This window comes from Syngnathus scovelli, chromosome 10, assembly GCF_024217435.2.
Source record: "Syngnathus scovelli strain Florida chromosome 10, RoL_Ssco_1.2, whole genome shotgun sequence".
NCBI classification, from domain to species: domain Eukaryota; kingdom Metazoa; phylum Chordata; class Actinopteri; order Syngnathiformes; family Syngnathidae; genus Syngnathus; species Syngnathus scovelli.
This window is the reverse complement of record NC_090856.1, coordinates 4,230,517-4,244,654: the sequence shown is the minus strand read 5'-3', so window position 1 is coordinate 4,244,654 and position 14,138 is coordinate 4,230,517. Positions and strand designations below refer to the sequence as shown.

The following is a 14,138-nucleotide window of genomic DNA, read 5'->3' as shown; positions in this document are numbered from 1 at the left end:
TGCGCCACGGTTTTCCAATACTTTTATTGTGAAGCATGTTGTAAATGAAGCATAGACAAGAAATTCCTGAGAAAGAAAGGAAAATGAAAGTTAACTTGTTTTCCTGAACCTGAAACAAAGAAAACAAGTCATATTTGTCTGACTTGACCCTAAAGGGACTTAGCAACTGAGGGCACTTAAGATGATTATATATTGACCCCTAAAATGAGCATTTTACATTCCCGTTTCTAAATACACAAGCATCCTGATGTTTTTATAATCACTCATTGGCGTTGCAGAAGAAAAGAGTCGGTGCAGCCCCACACTGCATAGTTATTAAGGCACTGAAGTTGGACAGGAGTCGAGTTCTCAATACACTCCCCCGTCATTTCATTAGGTACACCTCCACAACCTAAGTTCCTATCGACCTGCCTTCGCAAGGATTATAATGCTCAGTAAAGACTAAATTCTAATACTGTACAGTCATTTATGGAAGATTGACTACTATACCTAATAAAGTGGCTGATGATTATGCACCATAAGTTACAAACAAAGCATGATTCATGGAACTATATTGGATATTGTGAATGTCCATCATTGCAAGTTTGCTTTAGGTTAACAGTTTTTTTTCCCGCCACCAGTTAAGTTTGTGTCCACGTGTGCAACTTAACTAAGTCCTTGCAGAGCAGGGCCAGTGTGACTATACAAGAAACATGGAAATTCTGGAGCTCCTTTGTTTAGCTTCATAGCAGCATGCTAGGGGGACCTTCGGGCATGACCAGGTGATGATATGAATATCCCGAAAAAGACAATGATGTCCACTTGTCCACATAGGTGTCCACTTGGGATAAACAGACCCTTATTTCGTTTACACTGCAACAGAAGAAGAAACAGAAAGAAATGATTGCTTTGATGTACCTAATATTGTGGTCATTCACTGCCTGGTTAAAAATGAAAGTTTGACGTGTATAGCTGTCAATGGCAGTGAATGAGTTAAAAAGTGAAACCAGCAAATTTTATCTAGATACATTCATGAGCTATTTTCTGACTTGCTCCTTTTGTTCCATGCTTACCATCCCAATGCGGCGAGGTGGGCAGATGGCTCATTGTTTCCTTTTGACCACCTGCTTGAGGTGGAGCTCGCTCTCGGCCGCTACGATAGGCAGCTCGTTCTTCAGGTGGTACGCGATGAGATGGCTGATGCTCTCAAATAACATGTCTTTTGTCCTCACCTTGATGTGACCAACAAGAGATGCATTGTAGCTCACCGCTAATGAGTTAGCATCTTTCCCAGCTCATTTCCACTCACCACTCCCTCGGGGTCCACAAGCAGCAGATGTTTCGGCAGGCCGCAGTGCATGCCTGTTAGTACGTATTGACCCTGGTTGGTGGTGCTTTCCCGCACAAGGAAGTCTCCGTCTCGGACCAGCAGCTTCTCGGCATCCCGTCGGCTCATTCGACTGTGGTACCAGGTTTCCCGCCGAAGCTGCTCCTCGTTCGGGGCCACGGGGGCCCTGCGCCGCGGAGGGCTGGGCCACTGATCCTCCACTAGCTGCACACCTTCCACCGCAGCAGCACCGCCGGCCTCGTGGAGTTTTAGGGCGTCCTCAAAAGGTCCTGCAGGGGAGCGTGAGAAATAACTTTTCATCCAGTCTGCATCACCCTAATTATGAGTGCTGTCAGAACTCACTCATGTCAAAAAGGTCCTTCTTGGGACTGTCCGGCCCCCTGGCCCCTCTTTGTCCATCGGGGCCCTGATGCAAAGACTCCAAATTTTCGAAACTCTGCGTGTTCACATACTGATGCTCCTCGTAGTCTTTATTCCCAGGTGGCTGTCCGTCAGCACACAGGTAACCATCTAAAATAAAAAAAGTTCATTATTAACTTGAGTTGTAGTTCCTCATATGGCCACTGGGTGTCTCACCTGAGCTACTGCTTGCATCTGCCTCCCACTGAAGTTCATAGCACAGCTGACTTGCATGGTGAGCCACTTGCTCCCTTTTTGCCGGCGAGCCCATCTACACACCAACACACAGTCAAACTTCACACACACAAAAAACAACAACAACAACAACAACTCATCCATCCTTAATAATGCATGACTATCTCCTTCATCCCGCCACCACCTCGCATAATGTAGTTTGGAGGCACTCTATTTGAAACCCTAGCCACAGCACGTTAGCGTGTTTTGCTTCTCACTGCGGGTCAACCGATCAAGTGAGTCAGATTCGTTTTTTTGGGCAATTAAGGCGCGGCAACATCACAGGCGCCGAGGGTAGGGAGTTTGTTTTTGAAACTGCAGTGGGCCTCAATGGAGGAGAGGTATTTCTTTATCTTGTGTTTTGGTTACTTAAGATCAGTGAATCCCAACCACTGCGCCATGGCACGTTACTATACGAGGTCATCTGTGGGAAATTGTGATTTACTGGACAGTCTGCTATCCATTACCTGTTGTGCTGCTCTGCTTTGCGGCTGTGCGTGGATGTGAGCTAGCTGAGATTTACTAGGCCGCAGTCGGGAGTCCACCACCCCGCCGACGGGAGGCTCCTTGCCCGGGATGCTGTTGTAATAATCGTGCTCGGAGAAGTCGTCGTCCTCCCCCCACGCCGGCTCCTCCGTCCTGAAGGACCTGAGGAAATAAATAAATTGACATCCACCCGCAGAACAGAACCGATTGGTCTCGCACTATTTTAACACCGCTTGATCCAACATGAACTCTCGTTCCTGGTTAATATTATTTTTAACACCGCTTGATCCAACATGAACTCTCGTTCCTGGTTAATATTATTTATGTAACCTAATTTACAAAATTATCTCCATTTCGTGGCCCTTGAGCACTAAAATTGGTCCATCCCCCAGTTTAATAAGCTTCCATCGACAGTGCCAATAACGACGACGATGTAGGCGTTCGATTGGATTAAGCCGATCAGATGTCATCCCCCACATCCGAAGATGATCTATTTAGGTCTGCTGAACATTTATATGGATCACCATGACTGCTGCTGGATGGAAGGACTCCAGACAGGACATGTGTGTGCGTGCTAACTCAATGCTAACGAGTCTTCCTCACGTTAGCAGTTTCTATTTTTGTGCCTTGTTATTGTTCCTGCTGATCAATAAGGCATTAATTTTCCCAAATTAAGGTGTTAAAAATTGTAAGTGTATGTTGTGCTGTGCCTTTCTTTACCTGTCCAAAGATGTCAGAGTCTTTGGTGGACTGTGCAGATACTGTTTGAACTGCAGCTCGAAGGCTTGGCCGATGGTACTGATGACACTCTGGGCCAAACCGTCCGAGCACTCCAAAATGTGACACGCTGGCCGACAAGGATGACATCAGCCGTGTAAGTTTAAAAGTTACCAACTTGAGATAATTGTGGATTTTCGACTTGGGGCACGCTACCTCTTTGATTGACTGGGTCTTTTGCCACGTATGCAACATAATCGGGGGTGTCCTGTAGGATAAATAGCGGAACGATATTAGTGGAAGATGCTAAAAGATGGTTGGACAACATTGCAATTAAATATTTGACTCACCGTGTCTCCGCCTGAAGCGAACGAGATGGACTGCATGGGGTGATGTGCTAACATCTGCAAGACAAACCCGAAAATGGCTCAGATTTTTTTTTTAACTGGAATGTTTTGAATTTTTAATTCACCCAACAGATCGATTAAATGAATTTGAGTCATTTCTACCTGTCGCGTGGTGGGAATAAGTAGTCCCAATCCGTCGATGGAAATATTGACAGCGATGCTCATGCCGGCAAAACGCAGGTTGCTCTTTCCCATGATGGACTGAAGAGCTTTGTTTGCAGACTGAAAGAAGGACAACAAGTCATACGTATAAAATATCATCATTAGGGTTGAAGAAGAGAATAAATTCACAACTGACCTTCTTTCTCCATATGCCTTTTCCACCCGGCACGGCGTCACAGAGCCTGTTGATGGCCTCCCTAATTAGCGGAATAAAGAAAGGTCAAAGGTTAAGTTATTCATCCGATAAGATCCACAGAGACTGCAAAACGAACGCATTGGATTTTGTTGGTGTACCTAATAAAGTGGCTAGTGACCCTATAAAATAACAAAGGACGGCTGTGGGATTTTTTTCTTTCCCGCGGCTAATGTGGGCTTGATCCACACATAGTTCAGTTTCTACATAATTTACAAATATATTTAGAACATCAAATAAAATGCCGGAGGGGCTTAACTGCCCCCCCCAGCCTCGGAATAGTGCTGCCCCTGATATTAACTGTGTCCTCCAATTTCTCATATTTTTTATGACCTTGTGAAAAACCGAAATACTATCAACAGTGACTTTATAGTTTTTCCAGAAAAAAGTGTCACAGAGAGCCTCCCAGGAATGACAAGAAAATGGCCGCTTGTGTGTGCGTGTCAGGCGGAGAGGGAGAAGCAGGCGCTCATTGCCTCGCTGTCATGGGACGCCGGGGACAGCAGTCAAGAACCCGGCGGCCCCTATCGAGTGGCTCGTAAATATTTAAAAAGCAGCAGCAGTCCTAGGCTTTGTCTTGAGGAAAGGTCCCAGGCCTCTCCATTGCCCCCCCCCCCCTCCCCTCTCTTGCACAAGAACGTTGTTTGGAATGATTCACACCGGCGAGGACAGCCATTGTTGTTGTTTTGTTCCATGTTGCTATTTAACACCACCGACAACGGCGGCAATGTCCGATGACGACGCTCTGGACGATAAACAACATTCTTGACTATTGACATCGTTTTGTTTTTTTTTCCTCAAAAATCTGCTGCATCAACGATAATCCGGATATTGATTAAAACATTTCATGATGATTGCCCTGCTCAGCTCAGTCATGTGACTTCGGGGTGGTTATGATTAATGTTAGTGGTCAGGTTTGGGGTGAGAGTCGCTAAGGTGTGTAACTTTTCTATCCTTATATGTTTTGTTGTTTGCTCCACCCCTCCCACTCCCACCCGCCAACATTATCCGGCGGGTTCAACGGGGGACCGCTGCAGCTTTCCACAGTCATTAGTGAACATCATCAATAATACATCCCACCCCCCTCTATCACTCCATCACGCCCCCCCCCCTCCTCCCTTCACTTTAGCCTAGCAGGCTCACATTACTGCCAATCGATTGAGGGGAGAGAGATGAGGGTGGGAGAAAGTGCGGGAGGTGGAAAGGGGGAGCGAGTACGTCTCCCGAGAGACCGAGGCCTGCTGCTACAATAATAACATCATGTGTGGCCGACACAAAAACACAATGGCTTCTTGGGCCATTGTGCATCCTGTCAGGTGCATTCACTCCCAAAAAGATCCGAGATTGCTCACTCAAAAATAAAAAACCTAAATCGTTGTACTTTTTTTTGTGGGAATGAGATTAGGTGGTCAAATTTGGGAGCAACTGGACAAAATGTGGGAAATAAAAATGACCACTTCAAACCAAAATGGCAGATTCTTGTGCCCTTTCAGGCTTGTTTTTTTTTGTGGGTCTACTCATGACGGATAATTCACCATCATGGTTCAAACCTGGACAAAATATCTGTGAGTTTGCTTTTCAAAAATATCTGGAAATGTGCAAAATGATCATAAAATGACAATTTTCCATTTTTAATTTTTTTTTTGGTGGGTCCACTCATATTAGCCAGCTCTTCCAAATATCGTGTTGCTTAGTGAACAATTTAAAATATATTCCAGGGTTTTCCACATAGGGGTTAAAATGTGAAATTCAAACAATTCTTACCTGGTCACCTGAGTGCGTGTATTAAAATCCAGGGAGCGCATTGACTTCAGCACTTCAATACAGCCCATGTACTGCACACACAAACAAATCAACCAAAAAATCATCATGTGTGCCAGTCAGAAACATACTTAGGGAGGGGGAGTCTATTTCCAACCCTACATGAATTTAAATCCACAAATAGAGGTTTCCGAGTGTACTCCGGCCAGCTGAGTAGCATCCTAATGGACGGCAAGCGAAGGTGCTAATGGCACCTTGACTGGATTAGAAGCACTAAAAGCTCGCAAGCACGGGCCAAAGCGAAGCATCACACGTCTCTGCTGGGAGTGTTGGGAGTCAGGATGTTCCTCGGTTAACCTACTAATGTGCATCAAGGCGCTAGAAAGCAGTAATGCCCAACTGTATCCAATGTCATTGGGTTGGCCTGAAAATTATTCATTATATAAATAAATAAATAAATGTGTTAGAATAAAAATAAAAAAAGTTTTAAAGTGTGTCATCAGGAGAAAAAAGGCAAATTTCAATAATAGCTGATTTATTTTTGTAAATTACTTTTTTTTTTTTTTTACATAACCAAAGGGTGAGAAAACTAAATTAAAATCAGATGTTTGTGGGATAAAAAAAACACAAAATCTAATTTAATTTATTTATCGCCAAGGCTTCCAAGGAAATCTGACGTCATTTCATGGTCTAATAACATTTATAATTTAGGAAATTTGAGGAAATTCAATAAAATATAAGATTTAGATATGGCCCGAAAAACTCGAACAAAAAAAGCATTGTGAAGTTATTATATATTTTGTCATAGGAATTTTGATTAATATTTTTTTCCAAAATTTAGATATTCACATTTCAACAATAGTAACATCTCATATGAACGACTGCACTACAAAATATTTCTGATCAACTGCTTAATGAAACTCATAATTCAATTTGAAGATGGGGGAAGTCTTCCATCAAGCAAATTGAACCCCCCCCTCTTTTTTCTTTTCACTGAATGCCTCCATTGTTACACACACACGCACAATAGACACACATCTTCTGTTCGAGCGCATCACGTTTTCCAGCCGTCCTATCTGCTCGGCTATCTCTTTGACTCCAGGCACTGTGACTTTCCAAGAAATATTTCTCCGAAATTCAATAACTGTCACCCTCTTTCTGCAGTCTTCACCTCATATTAATGAGAAATAAAAAAAAAAAAAAAAAAAATTACTATCCGAAGGTGGCTACCATATTGTTCTGGAATAAAACACAAAACTTCAACATGCTTTTTAAATAAAAGCTGCTTTGACCGCTGTATTGCACAACAAAGAATGCGATAGTAGTCTGTCACATGAAAGCATCACTTTTAAAAAAAAAAACACTTGCGTATTTACCCCGAGGGGGGGGGGGGTAGAAATGTGTAAGGGCATGTCTGTGCTCTTAATAAACAACCGAGCACAGCAGAAATCCAAAGTCAACGTATGCAGCATGCATAGATCTACATGTGGTTTGCAACTTAATGTCCATCAAATAGAGTGGGGGGGAGGACCACCATACTGATCGTAACCCCGCCCCTCCCCCCCCTTGGTGAGCCAACCTCCGTCCTGGACATCTCATGACGCCAGTGACTGTGATTAAATGTAATTGAATATAGGAATGAATGGTGCCTGGGTAATGCCATTAGAGAGCATGCCTGTTCAAGAGCCCCCATCTCCTACCTCCCCCCCCCCAACTGGTCTCACGGGCTCGTCGGGAGTCATAAAGGGGGGGAGGAGAGCAACAGGGGGAGTGGCGAGAGGTGAGATTTTACTTTTAATCCTTTCATTTGAGAACAGATGAGAAAATGAAGCTTCAAAATTGCTTCATGAAGCAGTTGTAAGGGGTGTTGACGATTTTGTTGATAGTGCGACGCATGGCAACCATGCTAAATACACGCTGAGAGGCGCCAAGTCATTAATCAGGATGAAAGATGTGTTTCCCGAGCCCAGCCACATGCTCTGCATTATAAACTGGCAGACACGATTTGTTTTTTTTTTTTTTTTTGCTTTCTTATTTCTTGAAGTACGACAATCTAGTTTTCTGATTTTGCTTGTGTAACGATGAGTAATGATGACACTCTTGTCCTATTTTGATCTTGCCGGACAGCTAAGGTTTGATTGGTAAATTTGATTTCACACCAGCATTAGTCAGACATTGAAGTTCTTTTCTTCTTGACACGTTTTTTTTTTTTTTTTACCATGTTGACACAGCTAATTGATATATATTGGGTCATTTTACTGAATGCCTCATGGCAGGTGACTGCTCCAGCTCACCTGCTCCCCTCACGGCAAGAGAAAATGGATTGAGTTTTGGAGAAAGGAATTCAAAGTGACTCTAAACTCACCCTGACAATGTAAGAAGCTCCTGGTCCTGCGATCTTCTTGTCTGGATGCAGCCATCCTTGGGAAGGTTTGTGGATGAAGCTGTCCTTTTGACTGAAATCGTCCCCGCTCGGCCACATGCCCTCCACCCTGGTCCTGCGACTCATTCCCGACCTGGAGCCTCCGGCGCCGGACCCCCCGGGGCTCGCCGAGATCTCCCCGAACCCGTGTCCAGACTGTGCCGCCGCTCTTTGCCCGCGAATGGCCTGCAGGGAGCACGGGGTGACACACACCGGGTCACAGGAGTTGAGCACGGCGGCCAAGCTGGCTACGGGGCCGCTGGCCGAGGGCGCCCCGCTGTGCCTGTGCGACGACGTTGAAGTGGAAGGGGACCCTTGCTGAGCATTTTTGCTTGAGTCCTTGCTGGAGGTGGAACTGGAACTGGAGTTGGACGGGCTTCGGCTGAGCAAGGAGTTGGAGAACTTCCACTGCGGCATCTTGGGGATGAGCATGCAGAAGGTAGTGGTGCCGTCCTGCTCCCCATCCAGGCAGGGCGAGTCGGCCAGAGCCGCCGCACCGGAGGACCTGGCGGCGGAGTCCAGGGGAGGCAGGGGGAGGCCGGGGGTCGAGGAGGGGACCACCGGGGTGGCCACGACTTTGCCGCTCATGGCTAAGCTCTGCATCAGGTCATCGGAGGAAGAAGTCACAGACTCGTTGCGAAAGCGGTCATACTTTGGCTTAAGGAGCATGCCCGGAGGATCCACCTGAAGAAGCTCAATGTTGGGGATTGGGGGAGGGAGAGGGGGGGAGGGAAAGGGGAGGGAGGGGGGAAAACAGGAGAATCTTCCAGTGGGAGTCTTATATCCAAGCCGGTGGGCGTAATCCCGTCCCGCGCACACGCCGCGCCGTTGTCATGTCGCTCCTTGCTCCTGTATGCGTATGAGCAGCAACCCTCCTCCTGCCTCGGGACGCCTCGCTTGAATCTCATCGGCTGCTCTCCCTCCCTCGCTTGCTTACTGCGGATGATGTCACTGGCTCTTTTCGCCCTGCCCATGCTCTTTGACAGCATTAACTAATCACATCTGTCCCATTGGCGCACACACAGGCTTGCACATTTCCTCGCTCACCACTCACTCGCATGCAAAATAAACCAAATTCAAGCATTCCAGCAAGTTTAGTGTTTCAAGTTCATTTGCATGATAATAAACTCAAAAGCCAATGAGCATTTTCGAGTCTCACAGAAACATTAGCATCTTAATTCAACAATTACAGAAATAAAATGAAATCTTACCTTTCATGTAAAGCTTTATGAAAAATGAGGGCGGAGAGTCACATCCAAATAACTTTTATCCAAAATCATCTTAGAGGAAAAAGAACAAGCTAACATTAACGTGCCACATTCGAAAAAAAAAGCCCATGCACATGCAAAAGCAATAAGAATAAAAAAAAAGTGCTGCCCCACCTTCTTTAAAACAGCCAATCACAAGTTTGTCTGTTTCAGTGAGGCACAAGTTACTAATAAACCAGATGGAATCAATACATGTTGAGAGTGATGACATTTGTTCTATTTTTTTTTTATCAATAAAAACATTAAGAGGTCATATAGGAGCCTAAAATAGCAGGAAAAAAAATTACTGTATTAGGTGTCATAATGCACAGTTGTGGCTCCATTGTGGCTACTGTTCAGAAACACTGACGACCAGCGGGGTGACAAACTCAGAGTGCCTAATCCCCATGGAGAAGGCCGGCGCCCGTGCTTTGTGCACTGTCACTCTTTCTGGATTATAAGATCCAGGACCGGGCAATTTAGTGCCCTCTCGAGCTCCACCGTGTCGCCCCAACATGGAAAAAGCGGGCGGCCTAGGGAGATAAACGCTGGGCTGTGTGCAGTTGTATCTGCAAGGCCCGGGCGTCTTGGCTAAATCCACGGACGGCCCGCCTTGGTTGAAACAAGCCGACATTGAGAAGCTGGCGCTGGCCGGTTTGTTTGGGATGTGAGAGCCCATTAGTGGAGGGAGAGTGTACTTGTTGGGAGCGGGCACCGAGTCCGTGGTGCGGTAGTGCGTGCGGCAGCCCATGGTGTAGGATGGGGGTCGGCGTTGCAGGTTGCAAGGCGGGGCTTTTTCTGGGCTGTAGGTACCTGGTCCAGGAGTGTGGAAGGGTTCCTCTATAAACACAAAATACTGGGCAATTATGCAAATACGTTTTTCTATTTAGTCTTCTCTAAATCTAAAAAAAAAAAAGGTTACAAATAAATTAACTATTCTTAATTTTACTCTATGATGGACAGATAAATAGTAAAAGCTTTGGAATGATGTAGCTTGCGTTAAACTGGAAAACAGTGCCCTCTAGCGGACAAATATATAAAACATAAATTGTAACAGGAACGATAAACATTAAAATTACAATATTAACGTATAGGATTGCATGATTTAGTTAAAATAAATGTGGGATCTTAAAAACTTAAAAAAGTTACAATGTAAAAGCTCACATACTTTGTATTTTAGTTCTCCCCAACATGGTGTATGCAGGTGTTCCATCCCTCCCTAAGCGAGTCATCTTCGCATCAATATGATACTGAGGTCCCGGACTGCAGTCAACACAATACACTGCACAAAAAACAAACATTGAGGTGCAACAAAGTACTCTGTCTCCCTCTAGCGGTTCAATTTAGATTGCGCCACCTGATGCAATTGCCCATACAAACTACATACTATTGTCACTCATCTTGCCGTGGAAGGAGTATGCGGGGCTTGTTTGTTTCGTATAGTCATTCCCGATAAAGCCAATCGTCGGCGGTAGTCCGTATCGCCCTGGGCCGGGTCCTGTGGAGCAAATAGAAACATAAATATCAAAATGTTATATACTTTTAGCTCATCAATATCAATTGATAGTTGTTGAACTCACCTTTTTCTTTGCCTGCAATAGCTGGGTACTGTTTCTCCATAGCTCACTTTGAAAAGACACCTCTCAGAGATCTGGCTCGTCACCGATGAGTTCCAAAAGGTCAGCGCTGAAGAAGCACCCACCTTGCTCATCAGCAGGTGAGTAGCCCCTCCCTCTTTGCCAATGTAACGCTATCTGTCCCCCCCTCGCTTCACCATGCAAAGCTCCCTCCAGCCTTTCACTTTCCACTCATGTAATTTTGCTCATCGGCCATGCGTGAAGTCGCCACGGAGACCGCCCGAAGCTTATCTCTCAGGCCCCTGCAGGGAATGGATACAGCACATTCCGAAAAGGAAAAGTGACCTTGGGTGGGTGTCAAAGTCAAGTGTGACCCTGCATAATGCATGCCACAATATTTCCTTGCCTTCCAGGACAAAGTTTACCATTCTATTCCCTTAACTGTACCCAATGTGTACCCAATTGTGACCTTTGAACCAAGGTCAGGCTTGCATCACGAGTTTTTGGCATGCAGTTATGGCCCTGCAACCTTCTAGTATTTCATATTAATGCGACAATGGGCTCATGGAAATTTTCTTCCCCTGACTCGACTCCCGCCATTTTGCAAATTTGATGGCCGCCGTAATCGAGAGGCTTGACAAGTGACATATGAAGAAAACAAGCATTAATCTTTAACAGGCTGCCGGCCACTGCTGCGTTGGTAACCCGAAACATTCATTTGCTCCTTAACGTATGCACACATATGTTTAGAAGGAAAGGGATGGAATGTACAGAAGGTTAGGGCAGAGAGGAAATGATCAGCATGCAGACTTCTCAAAGGAAATGGTCATGCACATTGCAGCTTCAAGATAACATAATGGGGACACCATCCAGCCATCTAAGCATTTTCTATGTTTGTCCTCACACTCACTCTGATCATCAATTTGGATTCGTCTGTGAACCTAACATGGAGAGAACATGCAAGTGCTACACAGAAAGGCCGCAGCTGAGATTTGTACCTTGAACCATGAGCGAGCTGTGAGGCAGATGAGCTGATTTTATAAAATAAATTCCTTTATGATCGATATGTTATGTAATTTGATCGAAATACGTTTCCCAGGCCTAGCATTTAATGATTTTAACGAAACGGTAGCTCATTTTAGCAACATGAGGTCATTGGTTAGCCTCAAATGTAAATAAATATGCATTTGAATTCAGGTTAAAAACAATTCCCAATGTTCTTTGCTTTAAAATGTATAATGCATTATTTTGTAGGTAAATGCATTTAAATATTGTAATTTCAATTATGTGAAGCACATCTAAAGTCACAATTACAGTGTTATTTTTGAAAAAACACTTTTTTGGCTATAAATATAAAACAATCACATGAAAATCAGTGCATTGACTTACACAACGTGTCGAATTTTGAACGTTCATAAAAAAACATTTTCTAGTGTTTGTTTTAAAGATCCAATAGGTGGCGGCAACGGCTGCAAACCGATTCAAACCACCATAAAAGAAGAAAGAAAAACGTCACGAATGACGGCGTTTCCGATTGGCTAGCAACTTCTTGCGTCATTGCGTCAGGACACCTCGGCCAATCGGAGGCAGGCGCGGGCGGGTAGTTACTTTTTGAACCTGCTTGCAATATATTAACCTCGGAATTCAGCCCACCAGTCAAAAGCAGTCAAGATTTGGGATCTACTCGACTTATTTGTTGACAGCCTAAAACATCTTTTTTTATTCTTTCCCATTTCTTTTGCTCTTCATTCCGACTTGCTTATTGAAGAGAAAATGTCGAAGAAGGACATTTACTACTCTGACAAATACAACGACGACGCCTTCGAGTATAGGTAATCGTGAAGCTAATTTAACCAACTGCTTTAATAATTTTTTAATGTTTTCTTTTAACTTGTATACGTTGATAGTCAAACAATAACTCTTTGAAATCAACTGACATTGAAATAATTGTATATTTCGTTTTCAATATCGATATTTTGAATGTGAAGTCACTCCCAAACACGATGTGGTCTTATTTACGGATAAAATCAAAATTTGTGTGTTTTCCGTTAGGCATGTGGTTTTACCGAAGCAGCTGTCCAAACTGGTGCCTGGCTCGCACCTCATGACCGAAGAGGAGTGGCGCGGCCTCGGTGTGCAGCAGAGCCAAGGGTGGATCCACTACATGATCCACAAACCAGGCAAGTCTCCAGCAAGCGTCCACGCCCACCATTTTGTCACCTCACGACCCCAACTGACATACTTACAATTATGTAACTGACCTAAACTTACATAACACCGACCTGCAGTCTTTTAAGTGATCAGTCATTATGTAATGTGATAATATGCTGATAGATCAATGACATAATTGATTGGATCCGCACAATAAGACATTATAGCAATCACTACCTCATTTGCCTAAATATAAATGACATCTTGATTTCTTGACCCACATTGGCACAATCGCTGATAATGATACCACTGCTATTATGTCATAATTAAACATTAAAGCCAGAACTATTTCAAAACAGCATGTTTCTCTGATAATGTCACAAAAATATGGACAACATGCAAGAGATGGTGAATCTTTGAGGCGTACATTTGCTTTGATCATCAATCGGGGTGTGCAGCAATGCTGATGTCTCAAAGGGCAGCACACTGATACCGTGAGGATGAATTTGAAATTGCATTGCTTCAAAAAAAAAAATAGCTTATTAGTTAATCTAATAAACATGCTATATTAAAAAGACTCAAACATCTTTTTTGTTTCCTCCACAGAACCTCACATCCTGCTGTTCCGAAGACCTCTCTCCAAGCACTGATACGTTGCTACATAGCCTAGCTTCCATTTTTGTTCCCTCAACACCCGTTAGACCCATGTACACTTTCGTATTTATACAAGGAGAACAAACGCCAGGTTCGATCGTTCACTCTCAAATTCCATCACATTCAAGTAAAATGACCCCGTTAGCCACATGAAGCTTTACATTGTATATTTTGAGTACTTTTTTTTTTTTTTTAACTGATGGTTGATATACCACTTAGTGGTACTTTTTATGTTTTTATGCTTTATTTGTTAAATAACCTTTTACTGTCTTCCAGATTGTAAATATGTTAACGTTGCTCTCCCCCAAATATGTTTGATAGTTGTTGTTAAACAAATGTAAATGAAAACATGCCTCATCATTTGCGGTGTTTGGTTGATTTTTTTTTTTTTGCTGTTTGGG

General features: G+C 44.0%; 3 protein-coding genes across 5 annotated transcripts; 1 reads left to right on the top strand and 2 right to left on the bottom strand.

Annotated features, from left to right (window-relative positions):
- Window positions 1-8: 8 nt before the first annotated feature.
- Window positions 9-9,587, bottom strand: shc2 (SHC (Src homology 2 domain containing) transforming protein 2). 3 transcript variants are annotated; one of them, XM_049724365.2, is made up of 14 exons: window positions 9,320-9,587; window positions 8,052-8,294; window positions 5,690-5,760; window positions 3,869-3,929; window positions 3,673-3,792; window positions 3,514-3,567; window positions 3,380-3,431; window positions 3,167-3,293; window positions 2,428-2,608; window positions 1,904-1,997; window positions 1,670-1,837; window positions 1,289-1,596; window positions 1,053-1,211; window positions 9-852 (listed from the first exon to the last, which is right to left on the bottom strand). In XM_049724365.2, exons 2-13 carry the CDS (start codon window positions 8,193-8,195, stop codon window positions 1,083-1,085), a joined length of 1,509 nt encoding a protein of 502 aa, XP_049580322.1. In that variant the 5' UTR covers window positions 8,196-8,294; window positions 9,320-9,587; the 3' UTR covers window positions 9-852; window positions 1,053-1,082. The 3 variants fall into 3 exon arrangements, 2 of the variants coding, with proteins under 2 accessions (XP_049580322.1, XP_049580312.1); XR_007482380.2 differs by lacking the exon at window positions 9,320-9,587 and having other exon boundaries at window positions 1,029-1,211; window positions 8,052-8,904; XM_049724355.2 differs by lacking the exon at window positions 9,320-9,587 and having other exon boundaries at window positions 8,052-8,927.
- On the bottom strand, window positions 9,358-12,495 carry cimap1d (CIMAP1 family member D). The gene is made up of 4 exons (XM_049724645.2): window positions 10,936-12,495; window positions 10,743-10,853; window positions 10,524-10,637; window positions 9,358-10,195 (listed from the first exon to the last, which is right to left on the bottom strand). The coding sequence occupies exons 1-4, from the start codon at window positions 10,973-10,975 to the stop codon at window positions 9,705-9,707; spliced, it is 756 nt and encodes a 251-aa protein (XP_049580602.1). The 5' UTR covers window positions 10,976-12,495; the 3' UTR covers window positions 9,358-9,704.
- Window positions 12,496-12,581: 86 nt separating this feature from the next.
- cks2 (CDC28 protein kinase regulatory subunit 2) lies at window positions 12,582-14,097 on the top strand. Its single transcript, XM_049724649.2, has 3 exons — window positions 12,582-12,764; window positions 12,985-13,112; window positions 13,690-14,097. The coding sequence occupies exons 1-3, from the start codon at window positions 12,706-12,708 to the stop codon at window positions 13,731-13,733; spliced, it is 231 nt and encodes a 76-aa protein (XP_049580606.1). The 5' UTR covers window positions 12,582-12,705; the 3' UTR covers window positions 13,734-14,097.
- The last annotated feature ends 41 nt before the right edge of the window (window positions 14,098-14,138 follow it).